Source organism: Microtus oregoni, unplaced genomic scaffold, assembly GCF_018167655.1.
Source record: "Microtus oregoni isolate MIOR12 unplaced genomic scaffold, Mior012 000014F_ref0000157, whole genome shotgun sequence".
NCBI classification, from domain to species: Eukaryota; Metazoa; Chordata; class Mammalia; order Rodentia; family Cricetidae; genus Microtus; species Microtus oregoni.
The window spans coordinates 49,676,004-49,699,154 of record NW_024543073.1 but is presented as its reverse complement, the minus strand read 5'-3'; the positions used below and the strand labels follow the sequence as shown (position 1 = coordinate 49,699,154).

Genomic DNA, 23,151 nt, shown 5'->3' with positions numbered 1-23,151 from the left:
CACCAAATACACATACTAATAAACAAAAGAATAAAAAAAAAAAAACAGGCTGGAGAGATGACTCAGCAGTTAAGAGCATCTGCTGCTCTCGAAGAGGACCCGAGTTCAGTTCCTGGCAGCCACGTCAGGCATCTCACAAGTACCTGTACCTCCTGCTCCAGATGATTTAATGCTGTGTACTGGTCCCCAAGAACACCTACATGAATGGCAAATACACACACAGATGCATACTAAAACATAAATAATACCAATACTAATATTTTTTTAAATATACAGGAAAATCATATAAAACAATAGCCAAAAAAAGCACAAAGTACGAACAAACCAACAAAAACCCCATCAAAAGCAGACCAAGAGACAGACACTATTCAAAAAGGGACATAGCACTGGGCAACAAGTACGTGAGAAGGTACCGCCCATTGCTGATCACTAGGCAACAAGTACGTGAGAAGGTACCGCCCATTACTGATCACTAGGCAACAAGTACGTGAGAAGGTACCGCCCATTGCTGATCACTAGGTAAATGGAAACAAAGCCAAAATAGGGAAAATGAATATATTAAAGATGCAGGATAAATATACAAAAATAAACTCCATGTATATATGCTAGCAGTGACCAACTGTCAAATGAAAGAAAGCAATTCCATTTCTAATAGGATCAAAAGTGGAAATATTTAGAAGCACAATGAAATAACGGCCAGACTTAACACATTGCCAGCTACAAGCAGCTCAAAGAAATGAACAGAGATCCCAACAGAAGCAGATCCTCTGCCACAGACTGGAGCGGCCACCATGGGAATCCACACCACACTCACCTGCAACCCAACCCAGCACCCATCCAAACCATAGGAAGCCTTGCTGTGGAGACGGATTAGCTGACCCCAGACTCTCTGGAAATGCGAGTGACCCTACTGGCCAAAACGATCTTGAAAGGAAAAACGGTTTTTGGAGGGCTCACATTCCTTTGCCTCACGACTTACTACAAAGTTACAGGAATTGAGCCTGTGAGATACTGGCATAGACAGATATATAAATCAATGGCTTAAAACTTGCAACCTAGACATAAGTCCCCATATTTGCTGTCCTTTTTGAGGAGTTAGGACAACTCAATTCAAGGAAGCAGAGCCTTTTTAAGAAATCAGGCCAGGACAATACAACATTCCTATGGAAAGGAGGGGAGTTAGGCCATTCCTTCTGCCACACAGAAGGCAACTCACATGCACCGGTGAGTCAAATCTCATGTCTCATTAGAAATACAGGTCCAAGCCCGTGGTTCTCAGTCTTCCTGGCACTGTGAGGTGTCACCAACCATAAAATTATTTTCTTTCTTTCTTTTTTTCTTATTATTATTTAAGACCTTTATTAACAGGTGCTTGCAGTTTGTTGACTTTTTTTGAAAAAATCAAGTTGTAAACTTTTTATTACAAATTAAAAATGAAGTTCTTAAAAATCTTAACTTGACCAGATATGAAACAATTTAAAAACTATTAAAGGTGTATTGAGAAAAACCAGACCTTTTTTTTTAAAAAAAAAAAACAACAACAACACATTTGTCATTACCAAAAAGAGACATCTTTAGGTAAAAATAATAAAACCCCATGCTGCATAGATAATGCAGATAGTTCTAGCGTATCTGGTCAACGGGCAAAAAGCAAGCACTTAAGGTCTTCAGCTCCAATCTTTGTTCATTTCTTATTGCTGGAATTTCATATTCGTTTCTTCTTGTTGGATGACCAAACCGGATGATGGTAGAGATGGTAAGCCGGCATTTACTCAGCCCCGCCCTGCTCAGCCTCGGGAGCGGACAAATTCTCAGCTGGTGGATCGGCTGCTTTTGTCTCTTTGCCATCTGTGGTTTGGGGTTCTCTGGGCGTCTGCGTCGGTAATTGAAGTTGCGGCAATACCGACGTTGAGGTGGCTGCTGACCTTGGGTCTCGTCTCCTTGATTTTCTTTGTCCTCTTCATTGCCGTCCTCTCTAGGCTGTCTTTGGCGAGGAGGGCCCCTGCGAAATCGTGGTCTGTAACCCCGATACACATTCTGTCTCACTGGTCCACCTTGCTCTCCTGCACCCTGGTTGTCAGCACCCTCCATCACTTCTCCTTGCACAGGAGGGTTGGAATACTGTGGTCGACGCACATAGGGACTCCGCAAATAGTAAGGTGGGAACCTTCGCCTGCGATAGGGCCGGCGTTGTTGGGCTTGGCCTTCAGGAGCGCTTTTCCCCACTCTCACTATTCTGGTAATTCTGCTGGTAATTACATGGAGGACCCCTTCGACGTGGGTAGCGTCTATAATGGTTACGGTCTGCTGCGTATTTTCTGCCTTGAACTGGAACTCCACCAGGGCCTGTAACATTTGCTGCCTCCGCACCCTTTTCTCCTTCAACAACATCAAACTCCACAGTCTCTCCATCTCCTACACTGTGAAGGTACTTCCTGGGGTTAGTCTTCTTTATGGCAGTCTGGTGTACAAATACGTCTTCCTTAGTGTCATTCCTGTTGATGAAACCGTATCCGTTCCTTACATTGAACCATTTTACAGTTCCCAAAACCTTCGTTGTGATGATCTTCTTGTCCCTGCCGGCGGGCGCCACCGCTGCTCGTGGAGCCAGGCTTGGTGTCGGCAGCTACTTCATAACTGTAATTTTGCTACTGTTATGAATTGATATAAATATCTGTGTTTTTTGGATGGTCTTGGGTGACTCCCGTGAAAGGGTTGTTCAACCCCCAGGGGTCGGGACCCACAGGTTGAGAACCACTAATCTAAGCTTTCATGACAAAAGAAAAATCATACTCCCTCGGAATCTGAAAAACAGCGCTTCAAAGCCTGCAGACAGCGCAAACACAGGCAGCAGGACGGAATAGTTGGAAAACTCTCCTCAGACACTTGTTCCCAAAACCAACTCAAAGACTCTCCTAACTTAGTAATTGAAATATTACAAAATTAAAAATGGGCAAAGGACTCAGTAGATGTTTTTACAGAAAAACTATATAAGCAGCCAATAATTGATTGAGGAAATTCATCAAAAGCACAATTAGAGAACTGGCCAAACTGCAGAGAGGAAGTGTCTGTCGGACACTCGGCTCTGAAAGGGGTACAGGAACTGTCCCCAAGGCTCAGGGGACAACACAGAACAGGGTGGAAAGTCCTTTAGATTGGCAAAGACTGCTGCCAACCAGTGTCTATTGGACCTGAAGGGGCAGAAGCTCCTGAAGCTGCACCCCCTAGCTGAGGTGCCGCTGACAACTGATGGCTGCTGTGGACGGAAGAGTCAGTTTTCCTCAGGGGTGCGGCAGCTGGTAGGCTGACTACACAGTGTGAGGCCACACACCCATGTGCATACGGGCAACATTAATGGGATTCAGTTGGTTTTACAAAGGAAGGAAGGGAGGAAAGGAGAGAGGGAGGACAGAAGGGAGGGAGGGAGGGAGGACAGAAGGGAGGGAGGGCAGGCGGAAGGAAGGAAGGAAGGAAGGAAGGATGGATGGATGGATGCAGGAATTTGGGGGTTGGGAGAAAGTCAGTAGCGGCAGGTCCAGAAAGAGCTGGAGGGGAATAGGGTGAAATGACCAAAATACATTATCTACATGTATGAAATACTCAAAGAGTGAATTAAAATATTACATTAAATTAAAAAAATAACCAAAGCAAAAAAAAAAAAAACAACCTTCCCAAGCTGGGTGGTGGCAGCACATGTCTTTAATACGGGAGGCAGAGGCAAGTGGATCTCTGTGAGTTCTAGGTCAGCCTGGGCTACACAGAGAAATCATATCTCAATAAACAAACAAATAAATGCCCAATATCCCTTAAACCCAAGCCCCAAATGAGAAGGCACTCCCCACCCACCAGGAGAGCAATAACAGAAGGCAGTAGTGATAGTGGGGTGTGGAGAAGCTGAACCTCCAGCATCACCAGAGGGGATACAGAAAGATGCAGCTGCTCGGGCCAACCTCCCAGGGTTGTCATCAGGAGGGCCAGAAGTTCTACTCCCATTTACACACAAAAGGATCCAAAAGTCATGTCAGTGCTCCCAGAAATGACATTCAGGGAAAGCAAGGGACAGCCTAAACTGTGTGGGTGCAGCCCTGGACTTTAACAAGGCCTGGGATGTTGATATGGGCTGCATCATGCTTGGACCCTGCAAATGCTGTCCTAGGTAGAAGTCAGTCTTCAGCGAACACTGACTTCATCCCCTTGAGATGTCCAGAGAAGATTATCTACAGCGACGAAGAAGGAGGCCACCACTTTCCTCTGGCGGAAGAAGATAAAGGATGACTGGAAAAAGGCATGGGATGTTTTTATGAGAGTGGTGATAATGTCTGTGCTGACCATGACATGAGTACCAATGGTCGGCCCTGTCCTAGCGCCCGACAATGACCTACTGGTTGGCAGCATCCTGACATTGGCTCTGCTCTCCCTGGGGTCAGACTGAACTTGGGTTCAGTAGGTCCAGAGCCCAGACCTCATGCAGCAACCTTAAGGGACATGCCAAGCAATAGATCTCAACATGGGCTTCCCAGCCAGGAGCTGGAAGACCTTTCTGGGCAGACTGGCTTCCACATGAAGCCCACTCATGAGTGTGTGCACATACACCCAACAAAGGGTAGGCTGAAGACATCCCACCCTTTGGTCACATATAGCTCCCGGGTTGATCAAAACACTAAATCCAACTCTCTCCTTGTGCCTGTCTCTGTCAGTGGGCTAGGTGCTGCTGCTGTACACTGGTGTCATAGCGAATTCATTTGAATCTAAAATGTAGTTAAAAATAACTTCTACTTTGAGGAGAAGGAGAGAAACGAACCTTTCCTGTACTCTGTCAGTGCTTTGAGTTTGGTTGTCAAGGTGACCAGTTCACCAGACATCAGAGGAGTAAGAGGCTGGATAAGAGAGCTCTACATGACAATGATCTTCTCTGATGTGTAATTAGAGACCCCATGCTCAAACCTGAGCTTCCTTTTGCTTTTCCTGAAATAATGCCTTTTCAAGTAACCCAGGTTGGTGATGGACTTGCTATGTACCCCAGGCTGCCTCAGACTTGAAGAGATTGTCCTGCCTCAGCCTCCCTAGTCTTAGGATTACAAACCACCATACCCAGTTCACATTTAACTTCTAAATGAGGGCCTATGTCTAGTCTACTTAAGGAAATAGGGGGAAAACCAAACAAACCAAGTTTACACAAAATAGATAAAACTATTTTATCTTTATTTTATTTTGTTTTTAGGATTTGATCCTCTTATTTCTGAGATATATCCCCTGATGGGCAATTTTACCATTTATATCTATCTACTTTTAGGAAGATCCGTGAGTGTTTCCTTGCAAGCCCAGTAACTTTAAGTTTCAATATGATTATTATTATTTAAGTAAAAGGATTGAATAATGGTCCTTGAATGAGGCCATCTCCAGGTTCAAATAAAAACGTTTTCATAGACCTGGTTAGAGTATGACGTTTCCTGTCTTCATCACCTAAAGCAACTGATACATGATTGAAGTGAAGGCTGGTGATGACCAAAGGGGAACATCTGGTGTTGGGGTACAAAGATTCCTGGGGTTCACTGGATGTTTCCAGATGGCAGAAAACAGTGGTGGCTTATCCTAAAAGACTAAAATATTAAAATAAAAAAAAATATCGAGTGGAAAATAAATCACAGGAATTAGTTCACCATTTTAGATGACTTTCATTGTGGGATGTTGTTGTTACAATGGCTTTGTTTTCTTGTTTATTAATATCTTACTTTGCCTAGTTAATAAGTTAGTCTTTATTATAAGCATGCATGTGTGTGTATAGGGAACTATGTAGTATAAACAGGATTGAATACGGCTGTGTTTGCAGACATTGACTGAGAGGTCTTGAGGACAAAGCATAGCATAAGTGGCAGTCAGTCATTTCTGGGAGACCTTTCTCAGTGGTTTAGATGACAGGAAGTGGTCCATGCTCTGTAGGTACCCTCTCACCTCATCTGATAAATAAACCCGATTAAGTTCATTGGCTCACAAACTAGACCTCAGTGAACTCTTTTGTCAGCCATGGGTGCCCTGGCTGGGACCAGCAGATGTATGCCCACACCTCCCTGGGAAAAGCCCACACAACATGGTCCCCTAGAATATTCTCAATGAAGTAACACCTCCAGGAGGGAGGAGCATTTCAACTCTCAAAGAATTACACTCCTACCTCAGATTTTGTTCCTTCCCCCTAAACAGCCTCACTAGAGAAACAGGAGAGATGGCACAATTGGAGAATAGGAGCTGCTGGCCTTGGGTACCCTGCGAAGGAAGAGTTACTACAACAGACTCCAGTACCTGGTGAGGAAACCAGGGAAGGAAGAGTTACTACAACAGACTCCAGTACCTGGTGAGGAAACCAGGGAAGGAAGAGTTACTACAACAGACTCCAGCACCTGGTGAGGAAACCAGGGAAGGAAGAGTTACTACAACAGACTTCAGCACCTGGTGAGGAAACCAGGTCCAGCTTTGATTTGGGGCTCTTGCTGTGGAACACCCTTTTTATATACTGTAAATATGTATTATTCATTGCTTAATCAGAGACGGCTGGCAGATGGCTTCTAGGGAGACGGAGGGTGGAGTCTTGGAGGTCAGGAGGAGACTCACAGAACGAGCAGGATGGGAAGTACATAGATGAGCCTCAGGGCAGCAGACAGATGGATGGAAATGGGTTAAGTTACAGTAGCTAGCTAAAAACAAGCCCAAGCTATTGATCAAATATTTATAATTAATAATAAGTCTCTGTGTGCTTATTTGGGAGCTGGCTGGCAGGACAGAGCTGACCAGCAGTCCCTAGGGAAAAACTCCACATACAGGCTCTTTTCACAAAGGACTTGATGCCTGACAGGACTTGAGCCTGGAAGAAAACCCCATGGGGGCCTGGCTGTGCTGCTGTTAGCCCTCCTTACCTGAGAGTAGCAGCCAGAGCTCCCCACGCATGCTCTCTGGGATCCCCTTCAACACCAGCTCCCGAGTCTTCTCCGTGCGGTACATGCAGATCCCCTGCCCGTACTCAGCAAAGTGAATCTTCCAGGCTTGTTCTTTTAAAAACTCTTTGGCCTGAAAGATATTATGGAATATGACTGAGACTCCAGAAGGCTCTGAGGGAAAGGACTGAGGACTGACCGTAATGACAGATTAGAACGTGGAGTGACCGATCCCTGTGAAATAGACAGTCGACTCTGAGCAGAACCCCTGAGAATATAGAACTATTTTATCCATCAATCATAGCCTGTTCTGTCACCAAACTTTCCGTTCAGTATCAGGGTCCTATGTAATGGGTCAGTAGAATGCTAATCGTACCTGTGGTTTTATGTGAATGTGAATTGGTGACTTTTAAGTGTGGGCTGAGAAAGTAGGTGCTTACACGACAGTTGAAACAAGACCAAGCAAACAGGAAAGTAGTCACGCCGGTACAGTAATGCTCAAGGCTTCAGTAAAGCACTCTGTTATCTGGTGACATATTTATATAAATATTGTTTTACCTGCTTATGAAAAAACATGTTACATATTCCTACAGACATTTATGGCCATTTCTATAGATGTTAATTTGTTTCATTACTTTAAAAATATCTACATGGGGGCTAGAGAGATGGTGGCTTAGTGGTCAAGAGTGTACATTCAGAATTCAGATCCCAGCGTTCACAGAAGCCAGCAATCTTGAAATGGCCTGTAGCTCCAGCTTCAGGGGTCTGCACGCATGCATGTACAAATGTGCACAAATACCTAAAATGAACCTTGCAATGGGTTTTTATGGTTTTGTTCTAATATAACAAGTTTTGGCAGAAAGCAAGAGGCACCTACCAGTTTCGGGTTGAACTCTTCTGGAGATCGCCGTCGGTACATGGTCATGAGGGTCTGTGTGGCGGTGGGGACACTGTTGCCGTTGAGGTTAAAGGGGCGCTCTCCATCAGCATCAGAACTGGTGCTTCTCTGGGGGCTGGAAGAAACGAGGCTGCTGGGCCGAGAGTACACCTGCCAATGGAGAAGGGCACACGTGGATGGGCCTGGAAGCACAATTTACTTCTTTTGTGTTCTGTGCAGATATTAAAAGCTAGGTCTTATTTTCCTGTATGCTTCTTGCTATGTGAAGAGACAGGGCTGTTGCCAACATGTCAATACTTTTTAAGGAGTTAGACTGGGCAAAAGTTATAAACAACAATATTTCAATGCTCAGATAGACTTCCCAGGGCTGGGCATGCAGCTCAGCTATAGAGTGCTTACTGGGCACAGTGCTCTGGATTTGCCCCCAGCAACACATGAACTGGGTGTGGTGGCGTGTGTGTGTGTGTGTGTGTGTGTGTGTCTGTGTGTGTGTGTTGGAGTCAGGACCCAAGATCAAGGTCATCTTCAGCTACACAGCAAGTTCCAGACAGCCTGGCCTATGTGAGATGTTGTCTCAATAAAATAAACAAAAGAAAAAAATGTTCCAAGATTTATATTATCTACAGAGCAAACAAATACAATAAAGGATTTTTTTTTGTATTATGTTAACAAAAGTGGCTGGTTATCTGTTTCATTGATTTGTCTCTTTGTGAAGCATGACGCGGAAGAAGCAAAAGCCTTGAAAACTTTCTGGCATCTCAAAAATGCTACCTAAGCGGCCAGGGAGCAGGGCCAGGGATGGTACATGCAACCTTCCCATCTTTAAAACATAGGTTAGCTAACAGAAATTTCCTAGTGCCTGTCTTCTCGGGGTTCCAGCTTTCCTGGATGGTAGTCTAACGCACATTTCATCACAGAACCAGCACCATAACAACGCTGTATTTCAGGCCTGACTTTACTTAGAGACTCCTGTATCCTTGCCTCTGAAGTTACCAAATAGAAAAGAGTCACTTTCCTTGTACTCAGGTCAAATCACTTAATGATAACTCCAACTTAAAGAAAAGAGGCTTAAACTGGGCCTGCAGGTGTAAGCCTGCAATCCCAGCTGAGGCTGAGGCTAGAGGACTCATAGAGGCATGGTCAAGGCCAGCCTGGAGAACTTGGTGAAGACTGGAGTTACAGCTCTGTAGCAGAATATTTGCCTAGTATGTGTGAAACCATTACTCAGTCTTGATTACCAAAAAAATAAAGGTGGGGGGAGGGTTTAGAATTATGACTAAAAACTAATTCCTTATAACAAAACAATCTTGCTAAGATATTGCGCTGGGCACTGGGGCTGGGGCTTGGCGTGGCTGTTAAATTTGACAAACAAGTTGACAAGGAGGTGCACACTCTAGGCCCGAACACAGGAGCACCCCACTACACTCGGGTGTCTCGCACCAACCTCGTCATCTGAACTGTTGCAGCTTCCCGAGAACTCTCTGTCTGAGTAGATTCGAGAAGTCGTCTGCTGCAGGAAATCCGAGATCCTCTGTACCAGGAAGTCTCTGTCTTTCAAGTTGGCGAACAGGAAGGTCATTCTGTTCCTGGTGCTGATGGACAGGGGGCTGGGGAGCACACTGCAGCTGTCGGCCTTCTCCACAATGGTCACCTGAGGAAACAGGAAGTGGGGCACTCTGCATGGGAAGGGCTGGAAAGGAGCCCGAGTCTTAACTCCCTGCCCGAGCCATCTGTGCCACCATCAGACAAACGGCGATCCTTCCAACTCCAATGAAGCACATGCCTTATACAAATCAAACCGGAGTCGCTACCAGAAACTAGAACTATCTTTCTGAGTTTTTCCAAACTAGGGGGTATTTTTTTCAGTGTCCAGAGGCATATTTGATTGTCACAGCTGGAGATATGACAGCTGCCTTGCCAGGGACGCTGCCCGATACCCCGTGGGCTGCAAGTCTGCAGCAATAACTGGCCCCAGATGCCAAGGGTGCCATGAACGGAAAAGAAATTCCCGTTTTTCATTAAAATTTCATGGAGCCTTAGGAGACAGGACTCCTAGCTGTGGCCTCATAAGTAAGAGAGGAAGCAGTTCCGGTGCAGGCTCCTTTCATTAAGCAAAGGCTAGGATGGCTTTAAAACACTACCAGTCCCATAGACGCCAAGGCCTGGTAGCGAGCGCTCTCAAGGACTTGTTCTGGAGCAGACATGATATAGACGGCTCAGCTGAAGCCCCACACACCTGCAGACTCTACCTATGTGTGTGTGTGTGTGCTCACAGCCATGGAGAAGTCAGAAGAAGACTCTGAATGTCTCCCTCAATCACTTTTCTCCCTTACTTTTTGAGACACTGATTCTAGGTTGACTGGCCAGGGAGCACCAGGAAACCTTCAGCCTTTGCCACCAACGGGAGCATACTGCTATGCTTAAATTTAAACCTGGGTCCTGAGGATGCAAACTCAGATCTTTATGGTTGAACATCAAGTACTTTACTGACAGCGGTCTCCTAAGCCCAGTGCTGATGGTTTTTAACAAGGTTTTTATCAACCCCAAACAAACACAAATGTACTAAAATGATTCTTTTTTTTAGCATATTAAGGAAAAAATCTTAAGGCAAACATGAAGTAGCATGTCCAGCATAACTCCGACTTTCTACCTAATGCTAGCATTTTCTCTACTCAGAGGTCTGCAGTCTGGGCAGAGTTAAACTTCCTCTGCACACTGGATAATGACGCCCATTCTTGATACCAAAGTGCATTTCCCTTGCCACTCTGGGTAACTGCTATACCGTGTCCAGGCAGAATCCGACAAAGGAAATCATGCTAAGGGTAAGGGTCAGCTAAGTTCAGCAGGTGAAGGGCTTGCGCTGCAAGCCTGCAGACCCGAGTTCCACCCTGGAAGAGTGCCAGAGCCAGGGCATTGTCCTCTGACCTCCACGCTTGTGCTGTGGCTTTGATGTCCACACATCACACACACACACACACACACACACACACACACACACTTGAAAACTATGCTTAGAACTAAGTGAAAAACTTATCAATCAAGGTGAATTTTCAGGAAAAAATATGAATCACTAAGTGTAAATGTAGTTGATCCCCCCAACCTCTGAATTCACCCCCAGCCAATTATCCTGGCCTCCACATATGTTCGAATATTGATTAGCTAAACCTATGCCAAAGGGAACTGAATCTGTCAACTGTGAGGTAGTTTGTGCTCTTTGTGATTGGCCAATTCAGCTTCAGGGAATTTGTAATCTATAGCGTAAGGAAATTTATACACGTGACAGGGAAAACAGCAGGAGAGAAGGGGCACAGCCCTAGATAAATAGGTGACTATGTTATGTACATACATTTAATGCAATAATATATAGTCATTAAAATTACGTTGTAGAAATTTATTTAATGACTTGGGAAAATGATGTAAGGATACTCACTGTTAGATGAAGTAAAACTACAAACCCCCCTATATTTCTGTCTAAATTCTTGACACACACAATAATGCACAGGAAAAGCTATGCTAGGAGGGAACTTTGTCTTCTGATTATCTGACTTTTGCAAATTTGCTATGATAATAATGCATTGCTCTTAAAATACAGGAAAAAAAGAGAAAATCTGATTGCTCAGATAACACTTTAAAAAGAGAGAGAAGAGCAGCAGAGTGGAAGAGAGCTTTACCATGGGCTCTTCACACCGGGAGTCTAAAGGCTCTGCTCACCTTAGCTTCTGAGAGGGACCAGAGCGTGACTGACTGGGAAACACAGGGCTTGCAGCTCTGCACTGCCCATCACAAGCATTGCTAGTATTCACTGAGGGCAAACAACTGAAAAACATCTTATAAAAAGAAAAAGAAGAAGGAGGAGGAAGAGGAGGAGGAGGAGGAGGAGGAGGAGGAGGAAGAGGAAGAGGAGGAAGAAGAAGAAAGAAGAGAGAAGAAAGAAGAAAAAGAAGAAGAAAGAGGAGGAGGAGGAGGAGGAGGAGAAGCAGCAGCAGCTGGAGCAATGGTGTGGTGTGACTAAGAAGTACACTGTTAGGAACGGAGTTTGAATGCAGCCCAGCCTACAGCTCAGCATGGCTGCACCTGGCCAGCCTCAGCACCAGGGCTGGGGAGAAGCGCAATCACTGGCAGCCAGCTTAGCTGACCTGGTGAGCTTCTGGCTCAGTGAGAGAGAGCCTGCTCAAAGGAGACAGAGACGATGAAGACAACCAGGACAACCGACAACGACCTTATGAATGGATGTCCTAAAATATGATTTCCACTGGACACTTACTTCGCGGAGTGGGATGATGAGGCTGCAGAGGTTTTCCTCCTTGCTGGTGAAGCAGATGTAATTCGTGGAGACAAACATCTGACCCAAAATGTGCATCTTGTTAAAGGGAGTCCAGAGGGTGCAGTCGGTGTGGCCGTCCAGCTTTTCATCTTTGGGCAGCCGGAAAAGGGCACGGTACCGCTCACTCTTCGCCCTGGCATCCAGATCACTGCAAACCAGTAACTATAGTTCCGGTCACCAAGAGAGATGCACCAGTGCCTCCCCACTATGGCCCCGTTGGTCCCAGCCCTCGCCTCTCAGTCTTTGAGACTCGCTCCGTAGCTGCATCTTGGCGGGACTCCAACCTCGTGATCTCAGAGTACAGCATCATTTTACTACATCCAGCCATTTTCATTTAACATAGATAAATGATAAAAAAAAATCTTGGACAAATTAGGACCAAGGAAGGAAGCTCATTCTCTTTCTAAATAACTCAAGAATTTCTAAAGAGGTTTTTAGACTTTTTTTTTTTTTAATCCAGAGTCATTTTTGAAGATTGGCTCTTTGAGACAGGGTTTGACTGCGTAGCCCTGAAAGACCTAATGACATCATGAACAGCGAAGCGAGTCTGTTGGCTGTCACTCTCCACCCTGAACTACAGGACAGGGTGAAGAGACCTAGGATCAAGTTCTAGATCTCACCTGAGGCCTCTGATGATACCCTTTCCCCTCAGGCTTCCAGCCCACCGTGCCTACATAAGGCCTAGTTTTCCACCTGGCTTCCCACAACGAAGAAGGGGAGTGCACAAGGGTCCCCCACCTCCCTCTGCTGTCTGTAAAATCACCTCTGTCCTCATTGGCTCTGGAGCTGCAGGCATCGGGCATCTCTTCCCTTCTAGAGATCTCACTGAAGACTTTTCTTAAGCTCTATCCTCAGCCTTAACCAGGGTACCCACCCTCACCAAGGAAGTATTCCCATCAGATTCCTGCATGCAGCCTGTTTTCTGGTGTAGCCACTATCCCCTGCATGGCAACACCTCCTCGTGGAGGGAGGAGGGAGACTTCTCAGACATGACCTTCCCAGGCCTAGGATCTGCAGAGACACGCACCATCCACCAGGCCTTCCAGGGCTTTAGGAGTTACCGACTGCTGGGAGAAGGCCCTCCATCAGGCTGAGCGGCCACACCTCAGTGAAGGTGACGCAGGTGTCCCCAGGAGTGGATGCCACACCAGGTGGGCTTCTCAGTGACAAACCTGGGCTCCTGGAGGCAACCTCAATAAACTCACTGGTCCCTAAGCTAGATTTGGGTGAATCATTTCTCTGGTCTGTCATTGGTGTCGTATCTGGGATGAATGGGCACTAGTTCCTGTCTCTGTAGAAAAAGTCACACAGCATCAAAGATTTTCCAAACTTAAAAAAAAAAAATCCATCCCTTCTCCGTCAATTGCCTTTGATGTTTCCTCTGTTAATTGCCTTTGACTTTTGCCATCTATATAATTCATTAAGATAATTAATAAATCTGTTGTGCACTAGGATGTCAAACCCCACGTGAAACCTCAAAGACATCTTAACCACTTCCTTTCGGGTTCCACTCTTTCCACCTGCATGGACTTTACAGGAATGACCTCCATCCTGATGTCCTGGAGGCAACTCCATGCGATGCAATCAAAGCTGCCCTTCCTTATGCCCTGGGCACACTCTCCCCTGACTCCTTCTAAGGGACTCTAGTCGACCCAAGCACGGCAAGCGTGTCTCTGACAGGCCTTACCCTTCTCTTGCACTCCCTCGGCCTTGCTCCAACAACAACAACAACAACAACAACAACAGTATTAGATTATATTCCTAAAGCTAGCCACCCAGGTCTATTCCCTTCTGTGGACACTTTCTTATTCCTGAGGCTGATTACCAAGGCCCAGCTGTTAAAGAATTGAAGTCCAGCAGTCAAACGCCCCCTTGTGGCTACTCTAAGTAACACGCCCAATCAAAATTAAACACATCTTAACACGGGGTTCCTCTTGTACCTTTATAAACTGCCTTTTTCCTCTGTACCAGGTCTTTTTCCTCTCTATCCTGAGGAATCCTTTCTTTTCCACCCATCCTGACCCCTGCCTTAGACAAATACCCCTTCTCCTTCTCCCTAGTTCCAGTCCCCTTCTCCCCCATCCTCTAGCTCCTGGCTCTGTCTCTTATTCTCTGTCCTCTGTCCCTCTGGGGAAAATAAATCTCTTTTGTGCCAAGAACTTGGTCTTGGGGTGTCCCGAGCCAATACTTTCAACTTCTGCACACAGCCTTACGGGCTTCCCTGCAGCTTTCCCGCCTGTGTGCTGGCCTCTGACCTGCTGCTCTTAGTCTTTCTCTCTTGGGCGGCCCCCATGTGTCCATCCTTCTGCACAAAATGTACACCTGTCTATAACCCATGAACCCAGCAAAGAGCAGCTCAGTGAGAGGTCACGTGAGGTCATCCTGGGCCCGCTGTACTTAACGCTAGCAGAGATCCCACCGCGTGGAAGAGGAACCCATCCTGCCTGTCTCCCTCACTGACCAGGGGTGGCTCGGGCCATCTTTTCCCATTGTACCTATGCTCAGGAAAGAGCTCACAAGCTGGAAGCTGGTCAGAACTCAGCACCTGTGTGGATGGAAAGGTTTTCCATCCCTGAGTTCTACACCCACCGTTTCAGGGCGGACACTTTTTTGGGAGATTTCTTCTTGAGTTTTGGCAGGGACCGGTCTTGTTCAAATCCTTCATTGTCCAAGAGCTGCCTCATGGCTATGTTGGCAAGCTGCTCCATCAGCTTGAATGTCTCGGTGATGTTGAGGAACACGGAGAAGAAATGCTCACTGGATCGTGTGTTCACTTTGATCCCGTCTGGCAGAAGCAGCGTGGCGTTCTTCTCCAGCTGAGTGATGTCCACCCACCGGATCACCAGCTTGGCTGAGCACAGGCAACAAGGTCTGGTCAACACTACTTAGTGCCTGTCCAGATCGGGTCACCTCACAGCCCTGCTCCCAACCTTCCCTATAAACTCTTCTGAGCTCCTGGTCCCTGTGTTTGTGGCCTCATTTGTTAGTTATAATGCGTATCACATAAACTCTGTGATGAGAATGATTACAGGCTGAAGTCATGCCTTTGGTGACCCTCAACTGCTCAATGAATAATGTGTTTGCAGTTGTTGAATTGAAAATAACGGAATTCGCTCATTAAATAGGCAGGAAGAGATCTTGACTCACCTCTACACACATGGTTTTGGTATTCTGACTTGGTTTATGAGTTCTGGGAAAGCCTCCGTGGACTTCCCAAAGGCTCCCATGGAAGCGCACCCACTCACCTTCCCTGCCCATGAGGAAGGAGGAGAAGCACAGGTGGTTAATGCTGAGGTACATCCAGCCCTGCCGGGGAACCTTCCCCTTCCAGTAGCTGCAAGAGTAGTAGTTGACAAGTTTCTCTTCTTCGGGCATCCCAAACAGCCTGTGGAACTTCACGATGGCCTCCTTAAACTTCTCGGTGTCGTCATCTTCCTTCACGTCGTTGATCCTGTTGTACTCCGCAATGATGCCCTAAGTGGGGGCAAAGCAGACGGGTGGAATTATGACAGCCGCCCAAGAGATGGGAGCAAAACACGTTTAAAACCGGATTTGTTTTAAAGATTAATTCCCTTCCAAGGCAACCCATCGGATTCTAAGCTTCCGGTTAGCTCTCAGGTTGGCCTGGAACTCATTATGCTGTCCAACCTGGCCTTGGATTCACTGTTTCTGCTTCTCAAGAGCCTTTGCGCTTAGCCAATTAACCAGCAGCATTTCTGCACTAAAAGATTCTCCAAGGATCTTACTATTCATCCGTTGGTGCTCATTGTTTCCTATGTTCACTAGGAATGAAGCGGTTTGTCTTAAAATAAGGAAATAAAAGGCCCTTGCCAGCTTAATTTTTATTAAATGCATCACGATAGGGTTATCATAAAGGTCAGTTCTGCCTTTATATAAAAAAAGAATCGCCATTTGTTTGGTCAAGGGAGAAAGGACTGACGGTCATCACTAATGGACATCTGACCGGAGACCTCCACCTCAGGAGTCATCGGAGCTGGAAACAGATGAATACAGGAAGAGAAGTCAGTTAGACACAAGATTCTTGGACGGCTGGGCAGGAGAGAGAATGTTTGCATAGTAAGCGACTGGGCTCATCTAAATCTGTTGCTGAATCATTCTGGTAGCCTGAGAAGCCATTTAGTTGCTAGCCAAATCCTCTGCAACTCCCTGAAGACTGTTTACTGTGCATCTCTTTAGAGAAGAAAGCTACCCTGGGCTCAGTGGCTAAAGGCACTTGTCAAATCAGATGATCTGAGTTCAATCCCCGGGACCCATGCGGTGGAAGGAGAGGCAGACTCCTGCAAGGTGTCGTCTTCCACATGGGCACTGCGGCACACACGGTAACACATGTGTGTGAGCGTGCATATACATATACACACAAAATAAAATATACATATGCACATATATACACACAAAATAAAATATACATATACACACACAAAATAAAATATTTTTAAAAGATAAGGCTCCCTTGGATTCCATGGTTGACTCTATAATCATAAAATCGGTCCACATCCCATCTTTCCCTTCTCTGATCTCACTTTCATTGGAACAGTCTGGACTTCAGAGGATAAGAGCTGTGGATTCAGGGCCCAGAGTGTCCCCTGTACCTGTGTGAACTTGTGAAAACTCTAGCCCAGATATGGCCAAGTCCTTCAGGATAAACACCTACAACAGGATCGTGATAGCTACAATTCCTGGCCTTCAGGCTATCTATTGGCTCTCATTCTTCCAGCGTAGCCTTCATATTCCCCACAAACATCCTTTTAAAACAAATTTTGAGGGATAGGATAGCTGCCTGGATCAGCTAGTAAAATGGTTGCCATGTAAGCAGGAGGACCTGAATTTGACTACCCGCAACCTACATGGAAACCAGCTGTGGAGGCCCATCTCGCTAATGCCAGCTCTGATGACGGAGACACAGGGAGACCTGGGGACTTCGGGGTTAACCTGTCTAGCTGAATTAGAGACTTCCAGAGTCTGTGAAAGATATTGTTTCATAAACTAAGGTGGAGAACAATTGAGAAGAACACCCTAACGTTGCCCTCTGGCCTCTACACATGTACATCCGTGAACATGCACCCACCTCACAAACACACACACACACACACACACACACACACACACACACACACACGATGACTTTTAGAAAGTAGAGCAAGGGTTCAGCAGTTAAGAGCATTTGTATTCCAGAGGACTGGGGTTCAATTCCCAGCACCCACATGGTGGTTCACAACTGTCCCTAACTCAAGTTCCAAGGCATCTAGCTTCCTCTTCTGGTCTCCACAGGCACCAGGCACATATATGATGCACGGGACATACTTGCACATGCAAAACATCCATATGAAAAAAAATAAGAAAGGCTAATTAAAAAAAATTGACTACATAATTCTTATAATCAATGACCTAAGTAGCTCATCATTGCTGTCATACCAGAGACACTAGGTCACGTTCATGCGAATCCAATCAGCACCAGCTTTTCCTTCATCGTACAGGGTCTGAATAGTTCCCAGGAAGAGCTCCGCCCCAGCCTGCCCAAGATCTCCTCTAAACTCTCACCTTCTAGGCTCTGATCCTGTCACTTCGAGTCCCCTGTGACTGTTTCAGGCACATCACCAACCCTCCAAGGCTGCTTTAGTGAATTCCCACCTCTCTGTGAACCTTCTAGCTATGATTCTTTCCCCTCACACAAAGCACTGGTGATTCCCTGTGTCATCCACTGAAACGGCTTCCTGAATTTCATGTCCATTGCCACACCTTTTCCCTTGGGGACTGCCGTGGGGGCAGAAGGGAAGGCCTCAGTCTTCCAAAAATCCTCATCACCTTTCATGTGACTGAAAGTCTTGGACACACAGCTAAGAGCAAACAGTAGAATCCCTACGTGAGCACAACTTCACGGCTCATCTTTAATCTATTCTACCTTCAGGGCCACCCCTAGACCCCCAGCACAAGCCAGAATTATCACAGTGGCTTCCCGTTAAGATTCTCAGTCCACTCAGCTTTTATACAGCCATGTTCTGAAACAGAGACTTGCCAGCAACAGTCCTACCAAAGCCTGAACTGAACCCACAACACAAGATTACTCCCTGACCATCCCCCACCGTCACCCTTTCCTCCCTGGGAGACTAAGTAAGACGTAATTCTATCTAAATGTTCTCAGTTCTATGCTCTTTCAATTTACATTGGATTCTGTTTATGTTTTCCTCAGCCTTAATTAAATATGAGTTGTAACACTAGTGTCTTGAACATTACGTTACCTAACATCAAAAGGTATCCAGTTCAATAGTCTTAGAAGAGAAATATGTTGGGCTCCCAAGTGAGACTATATCTTTAGGAGCCATATTTTGTTTTTTTATTGTATGATCTCAGTTGTGGATTGAGGAATCTACACTGTTTCACAGTGTTGACGTTTAGAAAACTAAGTTTCCAGCTGTGGGCTCGTCCACCATCACCCAGGGTAGCCGTATGGCTAGCATCCAAAATAGCAATGTTTTGTCCTGGGAGAATACCTAAGATAAGACTGTTTTCCTCTAATTAGTTCTGCTACAAACCCTTGGAGAGAACAGGAATGTTGAGGTCCATGGAGACCGAGGAGTTGGACCCAAGTTATTCTAGGCATGAACAGGCATCAGCAGAGTTACATGAAGAACGTCAGACAACCAGAGGTGGTGTGAGGGCATTGGATCACCGGGTAGGAGGAGTTCAGAAGGATCTTGATGAGTTCGAAGCCAGCCTGGGCTACATAGTAACTTCTGGGTCAACCTGGGCTACAGAGTGAGACTGTTCCCAAGCAAAAAGAAAAAAAAGGAGAAGAAAGAAAGAAAACAAAGAAAAATAAAAAAGAAAGGAGGAAGGAAGGAAGAACGAATGGAAGGAAGAAGAAGTGAATAGGAAGACACACACAACGAAGAGAAGGAGAACCCAGTAACAGGAAGCAGCATCAGCATTTCCTAGGCAACCCCAGCAGCCTGGAACCAGCCTGGAAACCTCAAGTGAGCTTCTATTTGCTGCTCTGTGGCGGATCTCTTACTAAGTCAGAATAGGGAGCACATTAATACTAAGTTATACACAGCAGACCACAGGAAAGGCTCTGTGTGTCTTGGTACAAAACACTATGCTAAATACCAACTTCTAGAATGTTCATTTAAACGTAAACATGTTTTTAAGGATGAACAGATTGATGAAAGTATAGAACCAAGACACTCTGGAGCCTAATGTAATTCACCAATAGATCAATCAATAGATCAATCCTCTCTTCCAACTTCCCCACCTTTAGGAAAAGACAGAGTCCAGAATGCCCAAGCCCTCTTTAAGGCTTTTCTGTGTGTGAATGTTCAGCCAGAGGCCAGGTTGCTGGAACACAGGATGGAATGTTTCTTCATCAAAGTTCTATGGGTTCTACTTAGTCCAAAATAAATCACTCTGGTTCTAGGCAACGGCTGCTCATAAACTCAGAAGTTCAATGTATCTAACGCACTGGCTGCTTCATGTAAATTTAACTGTGTAAAGGTGTACTTGAAGAGTAAAATTAAGTTGGCAAACCAGACGCTAGCCATTGTGGTGTATGCTTTAATCTCAGCACCTGGGAGGCAGAGGCAGAGAGATCTTGGTGAGTTCAAAACCAGCCTGGTCTACACAGTAAGTTCTAGACAGGCCAGGCCTGCATAATGAGACCTGTCCCAAAACAAAACAAAGCAAATACATGTTAAAAAACAAAACAAAAAACCAAAACCAAAACAAACAAACAACCCCACCCCAACTTGGTAAACACGAGAAAATGTTTAGCTTTATAATCAAGGACAGATAATTAAAGCTTGAGGACATTAAATTTCAAAGCCATTTTAGCAATAGGCAGGAGAGATGATGTAGGTTAAGAGCAAGTACTGCTTGATCTTCTAAAGGACCCAAGTTCGGTTCCCAGGCCACACCTCAGGTGGCTCACACCAGCCTGTAACCCCAGCTCTGCAGGCACCTGTAGTATTGGGCACAGATCCCTCGCAGACACAGGTACATACATCTGATGAAAATAATAAAATGAGCCTTTAAAAGTTGTGAGAGTAAAAGCAAGCCCGGGGATTCTGGCACAACAACTTATCCTTACAGTCCATTAAAGAGTTTGGGTTCACTACAATGTTTTAATCGCTTTATCTGTTAACCTCTGTCCTAACGGAGGTCGGAGAAATAGAATCTGCGGCAGAAGTCAGGTAAACTAAAGTGGTGGCTGGATCTTTATTTGTCTGCCTGTCCCCTGTTAATTTAGAAGCAAAAGTAACTTCTAGAAAGAAAAAATGAATTATGGAGAGTTATATTCGGCTAAAACAACTATAATGAGCTAGGCAGTGGTGGCGCACGTCTTTAATCCCAGCACTTGGGAGGCAGAGGTAGGCGGATCTCTCTGAGTTTGAGGCCAGCCTGGTCTACAAGAGCTAGTTCCAGGACAGCCAAGGACACAGAAAAACCCGTCTCAAAAAAAAAAAAAAAAAGAAAAAGAAAACAAAACAAAAATAAACAAAAAATAAAAAAAAAACCAACAACTCTAATTATATAGAGTAGATACTAGTCAAGGCAGCATAGGAACACAGAATACAACCACTGTGATCAACATGTTGAAGCATCTAGAAGTAAGCATGAAAAATGCTATGCATGGCCCTCGAATTCCTGTTGCCTGTCTAGGTAACTGTCACATTTATAATTTACAAAAGTTAGTTAGATTCCATAACAAATAAACCTGTTAGTCCCCTTAAGTACTGGGCAATCTGTGACCTGGCAAGCCACTCATTTGCACACGAATGACATTATTTCACACATTACTGCTTTACTGGGAATTCCCTCCTCATAAACAGTTTCAGGGGAAGTAAACCTGACATATTTAATGTAACGAGAAGAAAAGCTACTGACATAATTTGTCCTTCCCTCAGAAGCTTGCTTCTTCCTCACTATCATTTTTATATTATACAGAGATGGCAGCCTCAGAGGCAGGACTGTGACATGGGCCCTGGTGTTGTCTGATGTCTTCTCCCTCTTTCCTCCAGCCCCTCACACATGAAACAATTAAAAGCTCTCCTGATTTCTATACTCACATACATGCATTACATAAAGTCTGAGTTTCACCACACAACTCCCAATTATACACACACACACACACACACTTAAGTTGTGGTATCTGGCCCTTCCCATGTGTTAGTCCTCTCCCCCTTTCTTAGTCTCTAAATGGAGATTGTCCCTCCATTCTGAGGGAAGACTGGGCATGAGAAGCAGGCTGGGGTTCCTGTATGCACTTTTTCTCCAGAGCTGAGTATGAGCCACTGTGAATTCAGCTCCCTACTTCAAACACATCAGACCCTAGAGGGCAATGGAGTTCCATTTGTCATCAATGTTCCTGTTTCAATTATTACATGCTCGTGGAAAAGTCATGTAGAAAGAGGGAAGAGGGCACTGGCTGCTCCTATGGGATTTTACAGCAGCCTTCTGCCAGACCACTCATTAGAATTCCCCTTATTTTGGTCCTAAAAAAGGCTTTTAAACAAGGTCTAAAAACCCAGGTGCTAAAACAGAATGAATTAATCATTTTGAGCATCCCCCATACACAAAAAGTCACCTTACAACTTTGTGTGGCAAAAATTGTTAGGAGCCAAGTCTGATGACAAATGACAAGCAGGAGGAATAGCCACAACATGTGCATCACCAACAAAAGGCAGATGACCTTTCCAGAAAATAAAAAAAAGAAGGGGGGGGGGGTGTGCTGGGAACATAGCCCAGCATAAAGTCTTTGCTTTGCAGGAACGAGAGCCTAAAATCAATACCTAGACTCCAGAAAACCACAGCTGGGCATGGTGGAGCATCCCAGCACTGTGGAGACAGAGACAAGCAGGTGGGTCCCTAGGGCTCACAAGCCAGACAGCAGTGTCCTTGCAAGTCCCAGGCCAGAGAGGGAGTCTGTGTTTAAAGACAAAAGAAGAGCTGGGTAGCACTTGAGGAAAGACACCCCAGACTATCCTCTAGTCTACACACACACGCGCGCGCAAAACATTCAAGAAAAATAAGACCCCCAAATCTTGTAAAAGATAAACAGAAGATACGTGCAGTCATGTATAAACAGACACAGAACGTGGCCCTTAGCATAGGAAACGCTACCCAAGCTCATTCAAAGATAAGTCATTGTATAAAGTTGCCTTAAAGTTGGCAGAAGCTGGAAAGTTGAAGAATCCACGCTGTTGGAGAAGCTGCGGGGAAGGAGGTATTTGCACACGTACTAGTGGGCATATAAAATGGTACAGCATCCTGGAGGGAACTGAGAATACTTTGCAAAACAGCACACACATTTGCTCTTCAATCTGGCAATCCCAGTTCTGCAAGTTCAAGGTACAGACGGCCTCAACCATATGCAAGCACAAATGCATGAGATTCTAAATGCAACAGAATTTATAGCTGCGAAATGTTGGACAGCACCTAGCTATCAAAGCACAGGTAGTGACTGAACTGATTATAACACACACGCCAAACAAAGAGACAAAAGGAAGCCTATGATTCTGGATTGGATTGTGAGATGAAAAAGTCGGGAATTTTCAAAATGATAATTTTGAAAGGACATCTGTAGTTAATAGTAGTCTGCCAGTGCCAATTTCAGATTTTTTTTAAAATATTTATTTATTTATTTAGTATACAATATTATGTCTGTGTGCATGTCTGCAGGCCAGAAGAGGGTACCAGACCTCTTTACAGATGGTTGTGAGCCACCATGTGGTTGCCGGGAGTTGAACTCAGGACCTTTGGAAGAGCAGGCAATGCTCTTAACCACTGAGCCATCTCTCATGTAAACCATCATTTACAAACTTTTACCTGAAGAACTATTCGGATTTTTTTTTAAAAAAAAAACATTAGTGGATACTACACCAACAGAGAAATTCTGACAAAAATTTGGGTTATTTATGGTTTAAAATATCTTCCTATAGAAATATGTAAACATAAAAGTATGAATTCTACAGTGGAAAATGGACACCACT

The 23,151-nt window shown here is 45.2% G+C and overlaps 1 protein-coding gene and 1 pseudogene across 1 annotated transcript in view; both read right to left on the bottom strand.

Annotated features, from left to right (window-relative positions):
• Nucleotides 1–23,151, bottom strand: part of Tbc1d9 (TBC1 domain family member 9) — a 111,060-nt gene that overhangs the window by 24,752 nt on the left and 63,157 nt on the right. Inside the window, exons 4-9 of the mRNA XM_041663360.1 lie at nucleotides 15,394–15,622; nucleotides 14,738–14,999; nucleotides 12,089–12,296; nucleotides 9,269–9,475; nucleotides 7,804–7,974; nucleotides 6,909–7,059 (exon numbers count right to left, since the gene is read on the bottom strand). Coding sequence (XP_041519294.1) covers nucleotides 6,909–7,059; nucleotides 7,804–7,974; nucleotides 9,269–9,475; nucleotides 12,089–12,296; nucleotides 14,738–14,999; nucleotides 15,394–15,622 — 1,228 coding nt within the window. The remainder of the gene's footprint in view (nucleotides 1–6,908; nucleotides 7,060–7,803; nucleotides 7,975–9,268; nucleotides 9,476–12,088; nucleotides 12,297–14,737; nucleotides 15,000–15,393; nucleotides 15,623–23,151) is intronic.
• On the bottom strand, nucleotides 1,540–4,332 carry LOC121455598 (annotated as a pseudogene).